This window comes from Geotrypetes seraphini, chromosome 6 (genome assembly GCF_902459505.1).
Source record: "Geotrypetes seraphini chromosome 6, aGeoSer1.1, whole genome shotgun sequence".
Lineage (NCBI taxonomy): Eukaryota > Metazoa > Chordata > Amphibia > Gymnophiona > Dermophiidae > Geotrypetes > Geotrypetes seraphini.
Genome location: NC_047089.1, coordinates 179,326,630 through 179,348,999, shown reverse-complemented (window position 1 = coordinate 179,348,999; position 22,370 = coordinate 179,326,630). Strand labels below are relative to the sequence as shown.

The following is a 22,370-nucleotide window of genomic DNA, read 5'->3' as shown; positions in this document are numbered from 1 at the left end:
TCTTGTCAAGAGTCTTATCCTCTTTCCATATACATTTTAAGCCTTATGCAATTCTGTTTATACTTTTATATTATTTAGGTTTTTTCTTTGAAGAAGTGTTTTTTTCCTAGCCCCCAGTTCACTGCCATTACTAGACAATTATCTCTCCACTGCTATTTAAGCAGGTAATTTTCTCACTGTCTGCTTTGTGACAAAAGCTGTGGTTACTCTATCGGCCTCTTTTACAAATCCGCGCAGCTGCCGCGTGGCAGCAGCCCTTTAAATCTCTATGGGCTTTGGGGCCATTAGTGCAGCGCAGCCGCTAGTGCAGCTTGGTAAAAGAAGCTGTATATTGTGAACTATGCATCACATTTCAAAAAGAAGGAAATGTATGTACTTCTACTTTGATGCTTGCAGCAGGTACCTGAATATTTGAATCTGCTTTCTGTGTGGGTAGCTCTTTAATGGAAAATAGTGTGCTGAAATTTTTTAAAGTATAATTTATGTATATTATTTTTCTATCCTGCCCAAAATACAGTCTCAGGAATACATCCCTTAAATAAGGCTATATGTAGGTGTGCACTTTTAATTCAATTTAGTACAGATATTATGTTTTTTAAATCACTATTTACTTCTATAAATGACCTTTAATGTTGTCCTTTCGATGGTTACAGTTTTCCTTATGACACCTATATTCTGGCAATAACCACTGCCTCAAAGCATTGTTTTTCTGAATTAAAATGATTTGGAAATAATCGCCCTGAGATCTCTCTGATGTCTGGTGCACATCAATACCTCATTTCCTATCATACATTACTCCCTTACGGTAATACTACCAAGCTTCTTTCTCTTCAGACACAGACTAAGAGATGGTAAAATTTTGTATCCCAGATGGATCACTTACATTTATTTGCATTAAAGTTCAGCTATCTCGTGACTACTGTTCATATATTCTATATCATTTTGGAATATTCAGGCTTTTTATTGTATTGATTGGAGACCTGGACTGGGCTCTGATGAAGATCCACTTGTCAGCTCCGCTCTCCATGCTGTACTTATGCTTTACTTGCATCAGAGTAATGCCTGCTTAGGGTTCTAATGAAGATCTTTCTCAGCTGTCTGTGCTGTGTTCGTGCTTTGTATGTAAAATATTATTGTAATGACCTAATGGGACTATGATGCAGAGCCACTTTTCAGCTGTTCATCTGTGTACAGGGTGGACCAAAAGTAGGTATACAATATGTTATGCCTCCTGCAGCCTTGCCCTGGTTGTAACAGGGCTATAAGATATGCCTTACACCAGGGGTGCCCAATACGTCGATCGCGATCGACAGGTCGCTCGCTCAGGCGACCCCAGTCAATCGCAGAGCGGGTTCCCTTCTTCCCTTCTCTTTTTTTCCCTCCTGAATTCTGCTGCTGCCGCCGCTGCTCAACATTTTAAAAAAAAAACGGCTTGGAGAACTTATGCTCCGGGGCTAACGTGTGCTTGTACCAGCTTCCCTTCTCTTCCATCTGAAACCGGAAGTTATGTCGGGGGGGGGGGGGGGGGCGGGGAGAGAAGGGAAGCTGGCACGCACATGTTAGAGTCCCGTTCACGGGCTAAAGCGGGAGACAGGTCAGTGAATCTTGCGATTTGCTCTTCTTGCTGCCAGGTCCTGCCTACTTTCTGTTTCCTCAAAGGCAGGTCCCGGCAGCATTTCTCCCAATAGGTCGATCTTGGGCCAATCAGCCTTCTTCTCCCCGACGTCAATTCTGCCGTCAGAGAGGAAGTTCTGGCCAGCGGAACTTCCTCTCCGACAGCAGAATTGACGTCGGGGAAAGGAATGCTGATTGGCCCAAGATCGACCTATTGGGAGAAATGCTGCCGGGACCTGCCTTTGAGGAAACAGAAAGTAGGCAGGACCTGGCAGCAAGAAGAGCAAATCGCAAGCTACACTGACCTGTCTCCCGCTTTAGCCCGTGAACGGGGCTCTAACATGTGCATGGAGCAGGGAGCAGGGAGAGCTTGGCCGGCGGCGGGCGGCTTTGGGGGGCCTGTTATCCAATGGCAGCGGCAGTGGCAGTGGCTTGGGGGAGGGCAGGGAGGGAGAAAGAGGGCAGGCAGGGAGACAGAAGGAAAGAAGAGAAACAGAAAAAAAGAAAGGGGGCATGAAGAGAGAAAGAAAGAGAGGGCAGGGAGAGAGGAAGAAAACGGGGGGGAGGGAATGAGGTCAGGAGGAGAGGAAGCATACAGGCTAAAAGAAGGGAAGAAAGATTGGATGCACAGTCAGAAGAAGAAGGTGCAACCAGAGACTCATGAAATCACCAGACAAGGTAGGAAAAATGATTTTATTTTAAATTTAGTGATCAAAATATATCTGAATTTATATCTGCTGTCTATATTTTACACTATGGTCCCCTTTTACTAAACCGCAATAGAGGTTTTTAACACAGGGAGCCTATGAGCGTCGAGCAGCGCTGGGCATTCAGCGCAGCTCCCTGCGCTAAAAACTGCTATCGTGGTTTAGTAAAAAGGGAAGGGGGTATTTGCCTGTTTTTGTATGGTTGTTAATGAGGTGACAGTGCATAGAGTCATCTGCTTTGACCTCTTTGAAAAAACCCCGGAATAGGAATGATAATTAACAATTCTATGCGGACAGTGTGCATTGTGTTTTTTAAAAATTTTATTGTTGGTAGATCATTTTGACTTGGTCATTTTAAAAGTAGCTCGCGAGTCAAAAAAGTGTGGGCACCCCTGCCTTACACAATTCAGTATTGTTTTAGGATCCGTCAAGACATGTGAGATAAGTGTTTTGGGAAATGTAGTCAGAAATGTTTCAGTTTCCCCTGCTTGTCTGTATAAACTGTTCCTATTGGTGTTTATTTTTCTTTTTTTTTTTCCAATTCTTTATTCATTTTTCATCTTCCATCAAGTACACAATTTATTTTTCAAGACCTCTCCCCTCTCTATCAGCTAAACTTGAATTCTTTGTCTCCTGCTGTGTGTCCTGGCCATCTCTGACCTCTGTCTGATAAGGTAATTCAAGGTGCTTCCTTTCCTCAGCCACCCTAGAGCTAATATCAACTCTGATGGGCCTCTCTGGCACCCTTACCGTGGTTTCCTGATCGGAACCGCGTGCAGCTTGATCGTGTGTTGGAGTTCCTTTGGTGAGCAGTTGCCGATTTTCTGCCGAGATGGGGAAAAGGAAGGGAGCTGTCCAGTCAATTCCTCTGGTGCTCAGGAGCTCCAAAGGTTTGATCCAGATGATGCTAGATGTGAGGACCCTGCGTCAAGTGCAGGGAACACTTCCGACTTTGGGAGGCACACCGAACTCAGTGGCAAGTCTTAGTTCAGATCGGGTTTCCCTTAGCCTGATCCAGGGGCAGGCTTCTCGCCAACCCGGAAGAAAGAGCCTCTTGGAGAGTAAGGCAGTGAAGTTTGCCCAAGAAGATCGGCAACTGCTAATCCCTGGAGGAGCAGTGGGTGGAGAGTTGGTAGGAGGAGAAGATCCCACTGGAGCCCTGACATTGGCTCTCACCATGGAGCCAGGAGAAGTTTCATCATCTACTGGTAGAAGTGAACAGTTTGGAGAGGTGGTTAAGCCTGTTGTAGTCAATATGGATGAACTGTGGAGAGCTATTGAAGTCATGGACTCCAAACTCAGAAAGGCAGTGACTATGGTAAGAACTGATTGTGCTTCTATCAGTTCCCAGATAAAAATCCATAGCGAAATGTTACAAAACCAAAAGGGTCCTTTTACTAAGGTGCGCTAGTCGTTTTAGCGCATGCTAGATGTTAGCGCGCTACACACTAACACGTCTGTTATAGTCTATAGACGCATTAGCGTTTAGCGTGCACTAATATTTAACACGCTCTAAAATGGCTAGCGCGCCTTAGTAAAAGGACCCCAAAGTGAGAGTTTAAAAAACACGAACAAATCAATCAAATTAAAATCTTAGAAGTGGATATTAAAGAAAGAACTTGTATCCAGAAAAAGTTGGAATACATTGAGAATAAACAGAGAAGGAATAATCTGATAATTTTGAATTTTCCCAAATCTCCAATAATATCAGCAATTGAAATGGTTCAGAAATATTTGAAAGAGACTTTGTTAATACCAACGGAAAGTTTACCACCTATAATTAGGGCTCAGTATATCTCTTGGGGAGAAGAAACAAGAGAGTTCTAATCCCACTGGAACAGGGGGTGAAATGAATTTGACTAGCTTTCTGGAGAATTCACTGGAAGTAATAATCGAAAGATCTACTCTCATAGTGACATTTGCCTTGGCGTTTGATGGAGATCTAATACTTCAGACCTACTTTAGACATATGAATGATACATTTTTCTGTTCGATAATTTGAGTGTTGCTCGACTTATCTCAAAAGAGAAGAAAAGATTTCCTGTTACATAGGCCAAGGGTTCAAGCCTTGGGGGCATCTTTTGCTTTGAAATTTCCTGCAATTTCAATAGAGGGAAAAAAATTATTATTTTTTTTTTTTTTGAACCAAACAACTATTAGAATTTATTGTGGCTAAAGAGGGAGGGGGAGTGACTATTGGTCAAATAACATTGCCCACAGTCTAACAAACTGGCTATCTGATATTATTCTCTAAGGCTGCCCTGTAGATTTTCTTTTTCCTAATTCCTGGATCTCTTAATTTGTGGACTAAATAATGAGTGGAAATTTTCTTAATGTTTCTTATCGGATTTCATTTAGTGAACTTAGTTTTCCAAATCTGTACTCAAGTACAGTTTGCTTGTTTAAAATTTGAAAATTCAATAAATAAATAATTAAAAAAAAATCATATTTGTCTGCATGTTCCACAATTTTATTTTTTTATAATTGTTTCTACTATTTTACTCGGCACTGAGGTCAGGCTTACTGGTCTGTAATTCCCCGGATCTCTCCTGGAACCCTTTTTTAAAATCAGCATAACATTGGCCATCCTCCAATCTTCAGGTACTACAGATGATTTTAGCGACAGATCAGCAATGTCATGTTTGAGTTCTTTTGAGTACCCTGGGATGTATACCATCCAGTCCCAGTCATTCCATTGGCTCCCTATCCACTTCCCCGTACAGTTCAAATTCCTCTTGTTGACCTACAAGTTTGTTCACTCTGCAGCTCTTCAGTATCTCTCTTCTCTTATCACTCCCTATACTTCTCCCTGGGAATTCCGTTAATCGGGTAAGTCTTCTCTACTGCCAACTCCAGACTGTCCCTTCTATCTTGCTGCACCATATGCCTGGAACAGATTGCTTGAGTTGGTACATCAAGCTCTGTCTCTGGCAGTATTCAAGTCCAGGCTAACTTGGGTTAAAGACAGTGCGCGCTTACATTTCAAACAAGAAATGTTGGAAAATTCCATAAGGAGATGTAATTTGCAGATCATTAATTTCCCAAAGGTTTTCCCACTAACTGCCTTAGTTATGTTTAAAAGATATATGAATGAGATTCTGAAGATGCCAGAAACCTCTTATCCACTTCTCTCTAAGATATATTACCTTCCAAAGAGAGTTAAGCGTCAAAATCCAAACCAGCAGAATTTATCTGTTGATAGTTTGGATTTAACTAATTTCCTTGAGAAGTCGGAAACTGAGGTTCAGGCTTCCACTACATTGATGGTACAGTTTGCTATTGATTCTGATAGAGAATGAATGTTAAAGCTGTTTTTTAAATATAAAGATGTTTCATTTTTGACTAATACTATCAGAATGTTTCCTGATCTATCTCGCTTTACCCAGAAAAGACGAAAACAGTTTCTTATTTTGAGACCACAGGTTACTCAGCTGGGGGCAACTTTTGTTCTGCGATTCTCCTGTAAATGTGTATTGGTTTATAAGGAAGACAGGTACGTCTTCTATGAGTCACAGCAGTTATCTAAATTTATTTCCACTAAGAGTAGTTCTTGATTAATTATGGGTATGGCTTTCTCTTAGATAGCTCAGAAAGAATAGTTTAAGAGCAATTAGACCGCATCTTGATTTTCCTTTCTTTTATTTGCTTATTTGTTTAAAAATTTCAGCCTATTATCAGCTCCGCTTCCATTTAAATGGTGGACTAACTATACTTTGTAATATTTTGTTTAAATTCCTAAATCTTGATTCTATGTTTGATTGTGGTTACACTGTATTTTTTCTTTTGACTTGAAATTTGAAAATTGTCAAATGTTAAAATCAATAAATAAAGAATTAAAAAAAAAAAAAAAAGACTGGTGGAGAACCGACAAATATCTTCCTACTTGGAGCTATGACACCAATAATGCTTCATGACATTCATTCCTACCAGAACACCTGGCTTTGGTCAAACATGCAGAACACAGATAAACCCTATGCAAATATAGGACCAGAAACGAAAGGCTCCTTTTACTAAGATGCGCTAGTGTTTTTAGCTTGCGCTGCCAATTAGCTCTTGCTAACCTCCGCGCTACATGTAAAAACTAATACCAGCTCAATGGTGGTATTAGCATCTAGCATGCGGGGCAAATTAGCATGCACGAAAACCACTAGCGCAGCTTAGTAAGTCCTAATATATACAAACTAAACCCAAAGATGCCACCCTCTGCATACAGTACACCAGAGAAATAGAAAGAAATGCATTTTTTCCTGAACAGTGCAAAATAGAGACAGCAATGTAAATTCTCAAAACTGACACATTTCAGTCACTAAATTGAAAATAAAATCATTTTTCCTACCTTTGTTGTCTGGTGATTTTTATTTTTCTTATAATTTTCCCAGTCTTTGGTTGCACACTTTGCTGTGCTCTTAACTCTGTTTCGAGGGCCTTCTTATCCATTTGCTGTTTTCTCTCCTTTACTTTCTGCCCTACATCCATCTTTCCAAAGTAAGTAGAAACAAATAGCTTCAAATTCAATAAATATGTTTTATAAGTGAGATGCCCTCAGATAACAAGCTCAACCAAGCATGCACCAATGTAAATGCTGCTTAAAGGTGAAAGTTTTTCTCATTCATTGGGCTAATCTCACTACCACTTGTAACATATTTATAGTATTTGAAAAGTCCACCAGGAATAGGAAATAGTCTCTACCAACTGGGCAAAAAATAATTTCTTCAAATAAACTTGCAATAAACACAAGAAAATTTCAAAACTGTGAAAAATCAAAATTGTACTTATCTGAGCTTGTGTAGGCTCTAAATGAAACACACTGCTAAAGGACACACTGAACTAGCTGTCCATAAGTTGTTATTTACGAAGGACAGCTGAGTGCAAAGTGATGCATGTGGGAAAGAGGAACCCAAACTATAGATACATGATGCTGGGTTCTATGTTAGGAGTCACTACCCAGGAAAAGGATCTAGGTGTCATTGTTGAGGATACATTGAAACCCTCAGCTCAATATGTGGTGGCAGCTAAGAAAGCAAATAGAATGTTAGGCATTATCAGTAAAAGAATGAAAAACAAAGAGGAAAAGGTTACAATGCCTTTGTATCGCTCTATGGTACGGCCACAACTTGAATACTGTGTGCAGTTCTGGTCACTATCTCAAAAAAGATTTAGCGGAATTAGAAAAGGTACAGAGAAAAGCGACGAAAATGATAAAAGGTTTGGGTCGCCCCCTATGAGAAAAGGCTAAAGTAGCTAGAGCTCTTCAGCTTGGAGAAGAAATGGCTCAGGGGTGATATGACAGAGGTCTATAAGATACTGAGTGGAGTGAAAATGGTAGATGTGAATCGCCTTTTAAAAATACTAGGACTAGGGGGTATGCAATGAAGCTACTAAGTAGTTAGATTTAAAATAAACCGAAGAAAATATTTCTTCGCACAACTTGTAATTAAACTCTGGAATTCATTTCTGGAGAATGTGGTGAAACCAGTTAGCTTAGTGGGATTTAAAAAAGGTTGGATAGTTTCCTAAAAGAGAAGTCCATAGGCCATTATTGAGATGGCTTGGGGAAATCCACTGCTTATTCCTAGGATAAGCAGCATAAAATCTGTTTTACTACTTGGGATCGAGCTAGGTACTTGGGGCCTGGGTTGGCCACTGTTGGAAACAGGATACTAGACTTGATGGACCTTTGGTCTATCCCAGTAAGGCAATTATTATGTTCTTAAATTTTCTTCTAATGGTGACGCCCAAAACTGGTTCAGGGGCTTAAACAAAAAATCTCCAACATAAAGAAATCTTGTTCCTCAGCCATCAATCAACTACAACTCCAGCCGGTGTTTAAATAGAATAGCTTTGTTTTGAACTCCCTGGAAGGAATGAAGGACTAATTAGAATATGACGTGAACAATTAACACTTTTATAAGAAGGAACATGTCCTAAAGGCATAAAACAATATAAATAACGTGAATAATGTAAATGATGTAAAATGCAGATGATACTAATAAAGGAGATAATACTAAAACTTTAAAGTGAACCCACCACTCACCTGCAGACAATGACTGCTTATATAATGGTGTTCCATTCAGTAGTCTCATTCAGACCTGAAGGGTACTCTATTTAAATACCGGCCGGAGCTGTAAGAACATAAGAACATAAGCAGTGCCTCCGCCGGGTCAGACCATAGGTCCATCCCGCCCAGCAGTCCGCTCCCGCGGCGGCCCGAACAGGTCACGGCCTGTCTGAGTCACCAGAAGGGGCCCCCTTGCCACCTTGGTTTCCCATTGAGTCCTATCTTCCCATCGTAGTCCTAATCCTCCGGTCTTGCACATGCACGACCTGTTGGGTTTCTATACTTATTACCTGGTTAGCTTTCTATACCTGTGTTACATCCCAGCGCCTCTCTCAGTATCCCACGATCACTTTATCCCTCAGGAATCCGTCCAATCCCTGTTTGAATCCCTGTACCGTACTCTGCCTGATCACTTCCTCCGGTAGCGCATTCCAAGTGTCCATGACCCTTTGGGTGAAAAAAAACTTCCTTGCATTTGTTTTGAACCTATCTCCCTTCAGTTTCTCCGAATGCCCCCTCGTACTTGTTGTCCCCTTCAATCTGAAGAATCTGTCCCTATCCACCCTCTCTATGCCCCTCATGATCTTGAAGGTCTCTATCATATCTCCCCTGAGCCGGTAGTCGGTTAATATCTGAAGCAGTTTCTCACAGTGAAAAACGTGGTGTTGTGCATCCCCATTAGGGGAAAGTTTTTTCTTGTCTTTTCAGTGCACTCAGCTGTTTTTCGTAAATAACGGCTTATGGACTGCCTGTACAGTGTGTTTCATTCTACAACCTATACAAGCTCAGGTAAGTACTGATTTTGATTTTTCACAGTTTTGAAATTTTCTTCTGTTTGTTGCCATTTGAAAAAATTATTTTTTGCCTGATTGGGAGAGACTATTTCCTGTTCCTGGTGAACTTTTATTATCAAACACTATAAATATGTTACTAGTGGTAGTGAGATTAGCCCAATGAATGAGAAAACTGCATACTTAGATGAGCCTTTTATCTGACAGCATCTCATTTATAAAACATATTTATTGAATTTGTAGCTATTTGATTCTGGTCACATTAGAGATTTGTATAATTTTACAGAAATATTATTGGGTTTTTGTATTGTTGGCTCACCCTACATCCATCTTTGGTATTAACTTTTAACATTCAACTTTCTTCCATTTTTCTGCATCCTTCTCAAATGTATCTACTTTTCCATGCCTTCCTTTCCCCTCCCATCTACCGTATCCATGGGCAATATCTCCTCCCTCTCTCTACCCTTCCACTCCATCTATGTGTCATCTCTTCTCTCTTTCTCCCCCTTCCCATCTATCCATAAATGCCATTTCTTCCATATGTCTTCCCTTCCCCACCTTTCTCATTCCTGTGCACCATCTCCCCCCTCCCTCTCCTCTTCCCCATGCACCATCTCCTCTCTCCATCTCACCTTCCCCTCCATCCCTGTGTACCCTCTCTTTCCCTCTCCCATGATCTAATATCTGTCTTCCCCCTTTCCCCTCCTATGGTCTGGCATCTCTCCCCTCCTCCCCCCTTTGTGGTCTGACATATCTGTCTTTCCCCTACCTTAGTCTGGAATCTCTCCTTCGCTGGTCTGACACCTTTCTCTCCTTCCTTCCCTCCCTCTCCCACATCTAGTGGTCTGACAATTTTCTACTTTTCTTCTCCTTTTTTTTGTGGTCTGGTATTTCTCTTCCCTCCTTTCCTTTCATCCCCTTGTCTAGCATCTTTCTCTTTCCCTCCCATGCTCTGGCATCTCTATATGCCCCATTCTTTCTGTAGGTCGGGCAACTTTCTTTCCCTTTCCTCCCCATCGCTGCAGTCCAGCATCTATTACTCCTCCTTATCTCTCCCCTTTCATCCCCTTGTCTGGCATAGCTTTCTCTTTTCCTCTCCCTCCCATGAGCTGGAGTCTCTATTCTCTCTCTCCTGCCCCTTTCTTCCCCTGGAGGTCTGGCATTTTTATTTCCCTTTCCTCCCCATCCCTGCAGTCCACCATCTCTAGTTTTACCCCCTATGCAATTCCACCCTCCTCCCTCTGCCACAGGATCCATTGCTTGTTCACTATTCTTATTTCCAGCAGTGTTGCTCTTAATCTTTGGGCCACCAGCAGCATGAGCAAAGTAAACACCCTGTCTGCAGGGGTCTAGAAGCTTTCTCTATGCTACTGCTTCCCACCTGTGCAGGGAGAGGAAGCTTTTGGGCCACCGGAGGCAGCGTGTTTCTTTCACTCATGCTGCCTGTGGCCCTAAGAGTAAGAGCATCACTGCTGGATCTTGCCAGGTGGAAAGGGACTCCAGCTAGATGTGCAGGCCACCTAAACCGTTGCTATGGGCTGCCAGTGGCTTGTGGGCTTGCACTGGACCACTTTGGTGTTTATCTGTCCTTATCTACTACTATACAAACCTAAGGATTAGATTAGATTAGATCTAGTACACTTGTTATACAGTTATTCACATCACTTTCTTTCATGAGAGAGCATATTTAGTGTTTGGGACCCTTTCTCAGCAATTGGAACAAGGATCTGGAGAGGGCTGGGGCCTCAGGCTCCTATTCCTAATTCTCCTCCCATTGCTAGCAGTAGTCTGCTGGGGTAGCTTGTCCCGCTGTCCGCGGTGCTGAACTTTCCAGGTGGGCCTGAAAAGTGTGAGGTATGTAAGCACGCGTGTGTCATAAAGAGGGCCCTTAAAAAGTGTTAATTTTTTTCATAGGGCAAAAGAGGTGATACTACTGCGTGTCGGTGCGTAGAGCGTTTGTGTGCATTTGTACAGATATGTTTTCCTATATACAATGTTTGTGCTGAGGTACAATTTCTTTGCTTAGACTTTATAGCACACTTAAAAATAATAACACTGAATCAAGACTGAATAATAACACTGAATAAAGAAAGAAAAAGAAAGCTGAGCTTTTTCCTGTCTAGCTTACAGTGTTACCCTCCCCCCCCCCCCTTCCACCTTAAACATACACCCGCCCAGACCTCCTTACTTGTACATTCTCAGCACCTTTGACTCTAGGAGGTGACATAAGACGCTGGAAAGCTGTCGTCGCACACAATTAAGTAGTGAGATACTTTAGTGTTTATTCCCGGCAGCTACATCTCAGACGTACTCACTGTGGAAAGAATAATTCGCGGGCTGGAGAAGAAACATGGAGCAGATGCAGGAGGTCCGAACTCCCAGTGGGTGGCGCTGCTACTGTGATGATTCCAAATCATGGGCGTTGTGCTTGGACAGGACATTTGGACAGGGTAATAATGTGGATCAAAGAACGCGAGAAGGGAAGTGCTCCCCCCACCCCCCGCACCCCAAAAGTGAACAAAAAAGCAAGCAGTCTGGGCAGAAAGCGTGTCCCGAGAGAAAGCTCTGGGTCAAGCGGTCAGCAAAGAGGGAGGCAAGGTGATCTCATCCTGGAGGGACAGAGAAGAGGGGGAGGGGGGAAAGAGCATTTTGAGAGGAGTTACAAACAGGAAGAGAGAAGGTAAAAATATTGAGGATGCTGGAGCGAGAATATAGAATAGCAAGGAAATCACTGGAGATGGTGATCGTATGAGAGGAAAAAAAAAAGTGCACATTCATGTGGAAAAAGAAGCTGTGACTCGCAGTTGGGGGCCCCCTAAAGCAGCCCAGTCTCCCCTCCAAGAGATCCCCAAGGTTTTCTCCCACCTCCCTCCCTCTTTTTTTCACTTCTTCCACCTCCTTTAGTGTCTTCTATGTCTCGGCTTTCCCCCTTTTGTCTCTCCCTCCCTCGAAGCCGGCGGGGAGGCACCAGAGGTTGGGGGAGAGCTGACATCACACAGCGGGGATGGGTAAAAGTCCTCCGGTACATTTAAAAGCTCCGAGGCTTCTTTGCCCCAGAGGGAAGAGTAGCTTCCAGCCCGGCGGGCGAGGGAAACTTTCTGAAAGACCGAGAGCGATGCGAAGGGCGGGAAACCTCTGCCGGGCCGTGTAGCTGAAAGACGGGACATGCGGTGGGGAACGAACCGGGGCGCCGGGGGAGAGCAGGAAGGACCCAATCTGGTGCAGACGCCCTGCTGAGCACCCCCCCTCCTCTCTTCCCGGGCACCTGCCCTCCTTCAGGCAGCCGGAGATGGCCTCTGACCGTCCGAGATTCACAGCCCTAGCTCGGCCCCATTGAATATCCCCCTCCCCCCCCCCAGTGAAAGTTTGCCTCACTTTGTTGTTTTTTGTTTTTTTTTGTTTCTGTTGGGGAAGGACCTCGTTTCTCCGCATCGGGGAAAACAAGGAGAGCCATGGGCAGCGCGGAGTCTTACTCCACCCAGGCCACCGCCGCTATCGCCGCCGTCATCACCTTCCTCATCCTCGCCACCATCTTGGGCAACGTGCTGGTCATCATCGCGGTGCTGACCAGCAGGTCTCTGAGAGCCCCGCAGAACCTCTTCCTGGTCTCCCTGGCGGCGGCCGACATCCTGGTGGCCACCCTCATCATCCCCTTCTCGCTGGCCAAGGAGCTCATGGGCTACTGGTGCTTCCAGAAGACCTGGTGCGAGATCTACCTGGCCCTGGACGTGCTCTTCTGCACGTCCTCCATCGCCCACCTGTGCGCCATCAGCCTGGACCGCTACTGGTCCGTGAGCCGGGCCATCGAGTACAACTCCAAGAGGACCCCGCGGAGGATCAAGTGCATCATCGTCATCGTGTGGAGCATCGCGGCGGTCATCTCCTTCCCGCCCCTCATCTACAAGAAGGAGGTGGCGGGCGACGGGAAGCCCCGCTGCGAGCTCAACGACGAGACCTGGTACATCCTGTCCTCCAGCATCTGCTCTTTCTTCGCGCCCTGCGTCATTATGATTTTGGTGTACCTGAGGATTTACCTCATCGCCAGGCGCAGGAACCGCAAGGCCCCGGCCAGGGGCCGCTCCACGGAGGTCCCGCTGGAGAACGGACGGAAGCGAGAACCTGGCCAGGGCGAGAGTTTGGCGGAAGCCAACGGGGGCGCCGCGGAGGACTGCGAGTGGCGAGAGCCTCGCGCGCCCCCGACTCTGGCGGCGGAGCACGAGGCGCGGGGCCAAAGCCCGCCCTTCGGCCCCGCGGGGGAGGAGCAGGCGCCGACTCCGCGGCCTCCCGCGCTCTGGCGCAGCAACGGGCACCCCGCCCCCAGGCTCCTGGACACGGTGGCCACGGGCGGGGGCGAAGTGTCGCTGCTCCGGAAAGGGCCCGACCTGTCTCGCAGGAAGATCCGCCAGAGCAGGGAGATGCGCTTCACCTTCGTGCTGGCCGTGGTGATCGGGGTGTTCGTGCTCTGCTGGTTCCCCTTTTTCTTCACCTACAGCCTCAGGGCCATCTGCCCGGAGCTCTGCAACGTCCCGGACGGCCTCTTCCAGTTCTTCTTCTGGATCGGCTACTGCAACAGTTCGCTCAACCCCGTCATCTACACCATCTTCAACCAGGACTTCAGGAAAGCTTTCCGCCGCATCCTGGGTCGACCCTGGGCTCGGACTGCCTGCTGAACCTCAGGCTTGGGCCGCCGCTTATTTATTATTATTATTTTTATTTTTTTGGAAGGGAAAGGATGGATGTAGTTTAAAGACTCGTTTTTATCAACTTGTGTTTTTTTTTTTAAATACCCCATTAAAGATTGAATATACTTGTCTAAGCCGAGACAGGGCTTTTGATTTGTGTTAATAGTGCCCTTGGGATGACCCTCGTTGTAGAGCCAGCACTCAACACTCTTCCCAGCACCATTTCACCAAGATCTCGGGGGGGGGGGGGAGGGTCTGATTAAGAGGGGCGGATGGGGGAGGGGATTTCCATCATTAGATTCCTGTAAGTCCCCCTGGGGGGGGGGGTGATTTAGCCTCAAAATTTTAAATAGAATTAGAATATAACACTGAGCGCTTAATTCTCTTTTTTTCCTTTGCTCCAGTGATTTCCCAAATGTTAAGAACATTAGGACGATTTCCAAATTCTGAAGGGTCACATATTTCTCTCTTTAAGCATTGTTGGGGGGAGGGTGTTCCTTTCTCTTTTTGGGGAACAGCTGGGGAATCCAGCCCTGATTTCTTTGTAGGAGAGATGTGAGGAGTCTGTTTCTGGGTTTTTATCTCCACAAGTTTCCATAAGATAGGCTTGAGGTAGGGCAAAAAACGCCCCAGGCAAAAGTTGCTCTTGGTGCCCCCTTCCCTTTTGGATTTGAGTGTTGCCAATCTCACAGACTGGATTAGATGGCCAATGTGGTGCTCCTGAGCATGGTATCCGGGTCAGTCATCCTTCTTGCCCAATCCTTTTCATTTTTATAAAATTTTTCTGGGGGGGGGGAAGTGGGGGAGGGGTTGCACTTCAAATTCAATAAACTTTATTGGCATGGAAGTTTATAGTATTTTAGGTATGTTGCCAAAATAATACAGAAAGTGAGAAAAGGATTCGGAAGTACAGAAAAAAAAATACTCGGTATTGGTAATGTCTTTAAGTTGTATTTGGTCATATTTGGAGTGGTTTTTAAATTGAATCTATGGCTTGCAGTCTCGCTGATACATTGCTAGCCATTATTAAAGGGAAACCATGGGTGGAATTTTCCTTTGATAATTCAGCAGGTGTGCAAAGTGGATACTTTAGGAGCTGTTTATATTTGTACTCCTTGCTCTCCCCAATATAACTGTGCCCCTTTCCTGCCTGATTTCCTTTTATCTACCCTGTGAACAACACAGATACTTTTACTCAGTGTGTGTGTGTGTTTTCAGGGGGGGGAGGGAAAACTTTTTTTGCAGAGCTTTTTAGCAGGGTAAAGCTTCATTTTACCCACATAGGAAGCTTTAAAACTTATCCTCATTCTATTTCTAACCTGGTTACAGGATATTTGGATGCTGTAGTCTAGATGTTTTCTTCTGTTGGGAAAATGAAAGGTCTTGATTTTTTTGCTGGGGTTATGTCTGGGGTAAGAGAGGAGGGTGGTCAATTGATTGTTTCCATTGGGAGATTTGGAGGAGTGTGGTTATAGTCTCAATATTGAAATGGCAGAGTGCCCTGTAGGTCAGACTTGAAATGAATTAGCAGAGTTGTGCATGAAACTCAGTACTGGAATAGTAGGCAGTGGCATATTTAACTAACTAGTAGAGAATGACATGGGGACTCATTTTTCCCCGTCCCCGTGGAAACTCATTTTCCTGTTCTGGAAAGTTCTTTTCCTGTCCCTGCCCCATTCCTGCAAGCTCTGTTATCAACTGTACACGCCTCGAACACTTTAAAATCATAAGTGTTCGAAGCTTGTGCAGTTAACCAGAGTTTACAAGAATGGAGAAGAGACAGGGACAGCGACAAAACTCACGGGGACGGGATGGGGAAATTAAGTTCCTGTGGGGATGGGGGACAAATTTGTCCCCGTGTCATTCTCTGTCTAGCTCCCTTTAAACACTGAAGTGGCCACGTGCTCTCTTCCAGATGCGGGGAAGAGAAGGATTCATCTTTACTATTGTCAGTTGTAATGGGCACGGTGGGTCTCACTCAATATTGCATCAGCTGGCTAGCCCAAATAAAGGACCAGGCCTTGCAGGATCACTCTTATCAGTGACAGGAGCAGACTTCCAGTGGTGGGACAATTGCCTACTCTGCATATGGGAAAATATGTCCCAGATACTAGAGTTGCTGCAGGACAAGACTGAAGTGCATTTGCAAAGCTAAGCGGGGGTATTTTTTTTTTTTTTTTTTTACTAGGATAGCAGTGGGTGCTGCAGATCAGGAGTAAAGTGCATTTATAGAGATGTAGAGAGAATGGAACTTAATTCTTGTACAGTAGCTAATGTTTTAAGTCATGTTTGAGGTCCATTTGTGAAAAGTGTGTATATATGTGTGTGTGGGTATTTAGATCTGGTGTGGACAGGTCAGGATGAATGCGCAGTGGCAGTTTTTTGTGTAAGTTCATTAACAAACTTCCATTGGTTCAATAGGGTTAGGGCTTAGGTATAAAAGTATAGGATTTAATGTTCCTGATGAAACCAGAAGGAATAATGGAGATATGATACAATTATGTCTGTAGCAGGACATTGATGTCCAAGGGCCTGACGAAAACAAGGACGTAACATACAGTAGTCACATCTCCGTCTCATGAAGGAAACATAACCAGAACTATAACAGGTTTGTCACCAAGAAACGCTGCAGATATTTTCAGGATGAGAATGTGGCTCACATTGCCGGGTTACTTACTCACCTAGCTAACCCTGAAGTGGATGATCCAGTCCTGGTTTTGTTCTGTTGCATAGAGAGAGCTGTACTTCTGATTTTGCAAAATAATGTAGGGAGTACATTTCCATGCATGCATTGGGCAAAACCAGGACCGGAGCAGCCTCATCTAATTGATGACCCAGAGAAATGCTGCCCTTTCTCTTGGGCTATGCTGTGCTTTCTTCAAGACTGTGGTGGGAAAAAAGGGAAACATATTTTGCTCTTCCAGGGCTGTGCCTGCTCTTTTCTAGCACACATTTTACTATGATCGGAAAGCTGAGTTCATACCCTTCAGATGGAACAGAATAAACTTAAAGCACATAAATTTCTGCTGTTGCCCTAAGACAATCTGCTGTCCTTCCATTCACAACTGTGATTAATGAATAGTTTCTGATATTAGAAGGGCAGGGAAGGAAGGAAGGAGGGGGTGAAATGAAAATAATGAGGGAGGGATGATGAGAAAACATCAAGGAACAGGTGATGGGTGAGGGACAGTGAAAGAAAGGAAAGGGATCTGATGGCCAAACTGAAGAATTGCTGAGAGAAGGATGAGATGTGGCTGTAACGGGGATAATATGCAGGAGAAGGTGAAGGAGAGGCTAGGGATGAGAGCAGGGATTAGGGATGAGATGAGGTCATTAATGGAGGGGAAATATTGAAATAGGACATAGTAACAGAGAAAATGAAGGGAGATAAAGACCATATAGTTAGTCTGCCTATACATACCATCTACCATCCCTTGCGCTCACTTAGAGATTCTATATACTTCTCCTAAGCCGTGGTAGCGATGTTGCCATGGTAAATGCACTGAATAACATAGCCTTACTGGGTCAGACCAATGGTCCATCAAGCCCAGTAGCCCATTCTCAAAGTGGCCAATCCAGGTCCCTAGTACCTGGCCAAAACCTAAGGAGTAGCAACATTCCATGCTACCGATCCAGGGCAAGCAGCGGCTTCCCCCATATCTTTCTCAATAACAGACTATGAACTTTTCCTCCAGGAACTTGTCCAAACCTTTCTTAAAATTAGCCCATTCAATTCCTGTGGGTGTTTTCTTTCCAATAGAAACATAGAAATATGAAGGCAGATAAAGGCCAAATGGCCCATCCAGTCCACAGCATCTACTATCTCCTCCTCTACCTAAGATATTCTACGTGCCTGTCCCACGCTTTCTTGAATTGGTGCATTTACTGCAGCAGCATTGCTAACGTGGCTTTGTAAAAGGAGCCCCTAGGCTTGGTCTTCACCACCTGCACTAGGAAACCATTCCACGTATTCACTACCCTTCCAACCAATACTAGCATTCAAAACCACAGAATCACCTTTCTCAGTAAATCAGTACATTTGCTTGAATTCCTATATTCTGGTTTACTTTAAGTTGCAGGATTCTCTTTTCTTCTGGGACATTCTCACATTGTTGTTGCTTTTAAGTGTTTTTAATGGCATATGTATTTGTCTTTTTTGTCCGGCTGCCTGTTTACATGCTATCATAGTAACATAGTAACATAGTAGATGACGGCAGCTAAAGACCCGAATGGTCCATCCAGTCTGCCCAACCTGATTCAATTTAAATTGTTTTTTTTTTTTCTTCTTAGCTATTTCTGGGCGAGAATCCAAAGCTTTACCAGGTACTGTGCTTGGGTTCCAACTGCCGAAATCTCTGTTAAGACTTACTCCAGCCCATCTACACCCTCCCAGCCATTGAAGCCCTCCCCTGCCCATCCTCCACCAAACGGCCATATACAGACACAGACCGTGCAAGTCTGCCCAGTAACTGGCCTAGTTCAATCTTTAATATTATTTTCTGATTCTAAATCTTCTGTGTTCATCCCACGCTTCTTTGAACTCAGTCACAGTTTTACTCTCCACCACCTCTCTCGGGAGCGCATTCCAGGCATCCGCCACCCTCTCCGTAAAGTAGAATTTCCTAACATTGCCCCTGAATCTACCACCCCTCAACCTCAAATTATGTCCTCTGGTTTGACCATTTTCCTTTCTCTGGAAAAGATTTTGTTCTACATTAATACCCTTTAAGTATTTGAATGTCTGAATCATATCTCCCCTGTCTCTCCTTTCCTCTAGGGTATACATATTCAGGGCTTCCAGTCTCTCCTCATACGTCTTCTGGCGCAAGCCTCCTATCATTTTCGTCGCCCTCCTCTGGACCGCCTCAAGTCTTCTTACGTCTTTCGCCAGATACGGTCTCCAAAACTGAACACAATACTCCAAGTGGGGCCTCACCAATGACCTGTACAGGGGCATCAACACCTTCTTCCTTCTACTGACTACGCCTCTCTTTATACAGCCCAGAATCCTTCTGGCAGCAGCCACTGCCTTGTCACACTGTTTTTTCGCCTTTAGATCTTCGGACACTATCACCCCAAGGTCCCTCTCCCCGTCCGTGCATATCAGCTTCTCTCCTCCCAGCATATACGGTTCCTTCCTATTATTAATCCCCAAATGCATTACCGTACTCTGCATTTCTTTGCATTGAATTTTAGTTGCCAGGCATTAGACCATTCCTCTAACTTTTGCAGATCCTTTTTCATATTTTCAACTCCCTCTTCGGTGTCTACTCTGTTACAAATCTTGGTATCATCTGCAAAAAGGCACACTTTTCCTTCTAACCCTTCAGCAATGTCACTTACATACATATTGAACAGGATTGGCCCCAGCACCGAACCCTGAGGGACTCCACTAGTCACCCTTCCTTCCTTCGAGCGACTTCCATTAACCACCACCCTCTGGCGTCTTTCCGACAGCCAGTTTCTGACCCAGTTCACCACTTTGGGTCCTAACTTCAGCCCTTCAAGTTTGTTCAACAGCCTCCTATGAGGAACTGTATCAAAGGCTTTGCTGAAATCCAAGTAAATTACATCTAGCATATGTCCTCGATCCAGCTCTCTGGTCACCCAATCAAAAAATTCAATCAGGTTCGTTTGGCACGATTTACCTTTTGTAAAGCCATGTTGCCTCGGATCCTGTAACCCATTAGATTCAAGGAAATACACTATCCTTTTTTTCAGCAACACTTCCATTATTTTTCCAACAACTGAAGTGAGGCTCACCGGCCTGTAGTTTCCTGCTTCATCCCTGTGACCACTTTTATGAATAGGGACCACATCCGCTCTCCTCCAATCCCCAGGAATCACTCCCGTCTCCAGAGATTTGTTGAACAAGTCTTTAATAGGACTCGCCAGAACCTCTCCGAGCTCCCTTAGTATCCTGGGATGGATCCCGTCTGGTCCCATCGCTTTGTCCACCTTCAGTTTTTCAAGTTGCTCATAAACACCCTCCTCCGTGAACGGCGCAGAATCTACTCCATTTTCTCGTGTAACTGAACTATTCAACCAACAGCAAACAGATTTCCAGGATAGGCATACTCTATCTACATAAAATCTAAGATCTGAAAGAAAGATATTCTAAAAAATTATAGATTTAGCCAAAAAATAGTAAAAAGGGGAAAAAAAAGACATTTCCCCCATGGAAAGGAGGGGACGGTAGTATAAGAAAATGGATCCTGATTTTTATCACCCTAGCTTTATTACACCTAACTCTTTAATCTCTCCACTGTAGTTCCTCTCTCATCTTTCTTCCTGTAAACCGTGCCGAGCTCCGCATTCGTGAAGATGGTGCGGTATATAAACCCAAGGTTTAGTTTAGATTAGTTTAGTTTAGCTGTAGATAAAAGTACATGTGTTATTCAACAATGCACATATTTTTACCCATGGACTGCAAAGGTGGTCCAGCCAGGGGAAGTGTAGTAAATTGAACAATATGCAAAATGTTAATTACTCAAAAACATACAGATTGTTTTATGCCACAAACATTTAAATGCATATGAAGCAAATGCAAATCTCTGCACATTATTTTTTTTCTTGGTTCATAGTTAAAAGCAAAACTACTGGCATCATTTTGCTTTGATTATTGTTGCAGATCTGTGAGAAAATGTCTTCACAGAGTTCACACCAGTGTACGTTTTGATCACTGAACCCTAAAGGTATACATCTCTCTAATTACACATTTTCTTCTGTACCATTTACCCTCCCCCCCCCTTTTTACAAAACTGTGCAAGAGGTTTTTAGCTGGTGCACTGAATGCTTTGCACTGTTCCGATGGTCAGAGTTCCTATGAATTCCTTTTGAGCAGTTTTGTGAAAGGGGGGTTAGTTAACAACAAACACATTTTCAGGCTAGGCATATTTATATTAAAAGCTTGAAAATGAAAGAACATCCTCCTACCCCCCAAAATGTAATTTTTCTCATTAAACATGGATGTGACAGTGTATGCATTATTTCCCCAAGAGTATATATATATATATATATATATATATATATATACACACCCACACACACATTGCACATGAGGGGGCAGCTGAAAAATTCTCAGCCCAACCAACAAAGTTGGGGCAGCCTCCATAATAAACATATTTTCAAAAAAAAAAAAAAAGAGCTATACACGTAACCATGTAGCCCAGTGATTTTCCTCTCTTTTCATTCCATATTTTTTCAACGGAATGAAAAAAATGGAAAAACCAGACTAAGGCCCAGCTGCCAATTGCATGTCAATCATGTGGCAGCCCCGTATAGAGAATCACGCCTCTAAGCAAGATAGGTGCCAGTAGGCTCCTTGAAACTCAGTTAAAAACGTCATTTAAACAACATTTTTTACTGAGCTTGGGTGCCTATTGGCACCTAAAAAGTTGGCGCAGGTTAGAAAATCTAGGTCTAACGGCCTCTTTTACAAAGCCGTGCTAGCGACTTTGCTGCGCTAATGGCTCCGAAGCCCATAGAGATTTAAAGGGCTTCTGGGCCGTTGCTGTGCGGCTTTGTAAAAGAGGCAGTAAGTTTATAGCCCTCGATGGAGCCTGCCCCAGCTTTGTTGGTTGGGCTGAGAACTTTTCATTGGCCCCTCGTACTATATACACACAAATGCACAAGAGGGGATGCTGAAGAGTTCTCATCCCAACCAACTTTCTAAACTCTGAGTGTTATTTGCCACTGTAGTTGAAAAGAGTGTTGCCTTATTTCATTAACCACCCCCTCCCCTCCTTTTACAAAACCACAAAAGTGGTTTTTAGCAACAGCCAGCTAGCTAGCCACCATCTGGCACTAAAAACCATTTTCATGGGTTTTTTTTGGGGGGGTGTGGGTTAAAGGGGGGTGTATTGCAAATTTGCAGAAAAAGAATTCTATGTTTTGACATTGTTTCAGATCATTGATTGAACTATATCCATATCATTCTCTACATTTTTTGGGGCAGGGGGAAGCTCTTTCATTTTCTAGCTTTTCAGCACCCCCTTCTATATATAATTTAGAAATGAAAATAATAATTTTTTATACATTTTATAGGTCTTTCCAAAATGATTTGTATAATTATTGTAGAAACCCCCACAGAAATCACACTAAAATTCTTTTTTTTTTATATATATAAGATCACTCATGCATTCATCTTGTCTATGTATATATTATTTCCTAAATCATTCAGGATAAACATTTTCATATAAAAGCTAGATACTGAAACAATGTTTTCTCTGAAAATGTATTGTTTCAGCTCAAAATTACTCAATTTGTAATAAGAGAATATATATGAATATTATTTATTCATCCTGCTGAATCAATACATAAACAATAAATCAGGACTCCAAAAACTAATCAGAAATTATTAAAGAAAATATATATAAAAAAATTATCAGCACAAAACTACAAAGAATTACTTTTTCTCGTTAAGGCCCCCTTTTACAAAGCTGAAGTAGAGGTTTTTCTACGTGGGCCAGTAAGGTAAATGCTCCGGCGCTATGAACATCGGAGTATTTATCTCATC

General features: G+C 43.6%; 1 protein-coding gene across 1 annotated transcript; it reads left to right on the top strand.

Moving 5' to 3' along the window:
• The first annotated feature begins 12,117 nt into the window (after positions 1 to 12,117).
• ADRA2B (adrenoceptor alpha 2B) lies at positions 12,118 to 13,925 on the top strand. The gene has a single exon (XM_033949494.1). The coding sequence runs from the start codon at positions 12,623 to 12,625 to the stop codon at positions 13,838 to 13,840; it is 1,218 nt and encodes a 405-aa protein (XP_033805385.1). The 5' UTR covers positions 12,118 to 12,622; the 3' UTR covers positions 13,841 to 13,925.
• Positions 13,926 to 22,370: the final 8,445 nt, after the last annotated feature.